The sequence below is a fragment of the Vigna radiata genome, unplaced genomic scaffold (assembly GCF_000741045.1).
Source record: "Vigna radiata var. radiata cultivar VC1973A unplaced genomic scaffold, Vradiata_ver6 scaffold_267, whole genome shotgun sequence".
Lineage (NCBI taxonomy): Eukaryota > Viridiplantae > Streptophyta > Magnoliopsida > Fabales > Fabaceae > Vigna > Vigna radiata.
Genome location: NW_014543982.1, coordinates 452,190 through 454,567, shown reverse-complemented (window position 1 = coordinate 454,567; position 2,378 = coordinate 452,190). Strand labels below are relative to the sequence as shown.

At 28.9% G+C, this 2,378-nt stretch overlaps 1 protein-coding gene across 1 annotated transcript in view; it reads left to right on the top strand.

Annotated features, from left to right (window-relative positions):
* The window catches only part of LOC106755129 (acyl-coenzyme A oxidase 3, peroxisomal-like), an 8,797-nt gene that overhangs the window by 4,277 nt on the left and 2,142 nt on the right, over positions 1–2,378 (top strand). The window contains exons 7-11 of the mRNA XM_022778162.1: positions 7–195; positions 273–392; positions 526–672; positions 755–859; positions 1,162–1,263. Coding sequence (XP_022633883.1) covers positions 7–195; positions 273–392; positions 526–672; positions 755–859; positions 1,162–1,263 — 663 coding nt within the window. The remainder of the gene's footprint in view (positions 1–6; positions 196–272; positions 393–525; positions 673–754; positions 860–1,161; positions 1,264–2,378) is intronic.

Sequence of the window (2,378 nt, the reverse complement as noted above, 5' to 3'; positions counted from 1 at the left end):
CAAAAGTTCAGTGGTCATTTTCCCATATGGATGTTCATTTCTTTACTTTTATGGTTCAGATATGCAATGAGTTTTTCCGCAAATGACCTCAAAATAATGTATGTGAAAAGAACACCGAAGTCAAACAAAGCCATTCATATTATTTCTAGTGCATACAAGGCTACTTTTACTTGGAACAATATCCGTACTCTCCTTGTAAGTTTTTCATGGGGTTTGATAGGTAGTATTGTATGCCGTTGCCCTCTCTAAAGTTCTATTAATGCTTTAACTAGGAATGTCGTGACGCCTGCGGAGGCCAAGGAGTTAAATCTGAAAATCGTGTTGGTCTTTTCATGGGTGAATTTGAGATGCATTCGACATTTGAGGGGGACAACAAAGTTCTTATGCAGCAGGTAAATATGAAATTTGAAATTTGATTAATAATTTAGTACAGCATTTTTATTTCCAAGCCCTGGAAATACGATGATCTGGTTTCATTGTCCATTTTATTGAATGTGAATGGTTGTGTTCTTCATTATATTTCAGATTAGCAAGGCACTCTTTGCAGAATACGTAGCATGTCACAAGCAAAACAAACCTTTCAGTGGTTTAGGATTAGAGCACATGAACAAACCTTTGCTTGTTATCCCGTCTCACCTAACAACTCCAACCATTAGGAGCAGTGAATTTCAGGTAATCATTTGATTATGCCTATTGAAATTTGGAGAAGCCATATAGAAGCATCTATATGTTTCTTACGTTACCTCTCACACAGATTGATCTGTTCCACCTAAGAGAGAGAGACCTATTGAGGCGCTTTGTTGAAGAGGTCTCAGAATACCAATCTCGTGGAGAAAGCAAAGAGTCTGCCTTCATTCTAGTGAGGATTCTACTTCGTCTTTTTATTTTGGAAAATAAAATTTTAACACCATTTTTTCACACTGTACACGTGTCAAAGTCAAAATGTAATTGAACGATTTGAAATTAAAAAAATAAACTTTGGTTTTTTTCTTTCAAATATACCTTTGTTTCAACTTTTTTAATTTGAAATTGTCCAATCATATTTTGACACGTGTGCAGTGTCAAAATTATGTCAAAAATGATGTCAAAATATCATTTTCCTTTTATTTTTTCCTTTCATCTTTTCATTGTCTTACAATTTGGAACACTTTTCTCTTCCAGAGTTATCAGTTAGCAGAAGACTTGAGCAGAGCTTTCTCAGAACGAGCAATACTGAAAACATTCATGGATGCCGAGTCAACTTTAGCCGCTGGTTCATTGAAGGTAAATCATATTATTGCTTGCAGAATATTCTTGCTATAAAATAGTACTGGTAAATCGCTCTCTATAACGTGTTTTTTACCATTTATTAAAAGGAAAAACTTTTTGAATAACACTTTTTTTTAACAATTTTACTTAATTTGAAATATATTTTTAAATATAAATTCAAATAAACTAATAAAAAAATGAGACGTGTTATGTTATAAAAAAATTCTTAAAAAAATTTATCAAAATATCAACTCCTTACTAAAATCTGGAAGTCATGCCACTTGATCAAGGTTGAATGATTCGTTTAGCAGAGGTCTGGAATTGAATCTTTATCAATAAAATTCATTAAAAATATATACAAAAGTAATATTAAAGATGTATAATATCATAATTTATTATTGTACAATATCATAATTTATTATTGTATACAGGCTCTTAACATTAGAATATATATATATATATATATATATATATAAATGTTGGAAGTCCAATTCATATTATATACCTGAAAACAAATCTTTAAATAAAATAAGTTCATCATACTCAAATTGAAATTTCAGTAATATACAACGAGATTTATTAATAATAACAAAATTATATCTAGAATAAAGAAGAAAATGACTAATATTTTTATTTGATAAGATTAAAAAGTTAAAATTGTAATTTATTAAATTTTTTATTGAAACAGTTTGACTAATTTGTGCACTGGTTTTACTGGTTTATGTATTACTTGTTTTGCACTACAATCAAACCGGATAAGAAACTAGTTCCTAGTCAAATCGGTCCGGTTCGTAACACCATGTTTTTCACTATTCCTTAAGTTTTGCTAGAAATTACAAAAGAGTGTTTCATCCTACACTTCCAACACTTCATTCTGCACCTCCAAAAATTCCATTTTTAACCTTCTGACATCTCATCCTATACCTCCTAACTTTTCAAAAGTTTCACTTTTAATTCTAATAAATACTTTTCATTTTCTTTCTCTCTCTTATTAAAAACATTCTGCACCACCTTAATAATAATCTAATTTAATTTAAAATTCAAATATTATTTAATATGTTAATAATTATTAAAATATAATTTATATAATAATAATAATTATATTAAAAAATTAAAATATAATAATAAAA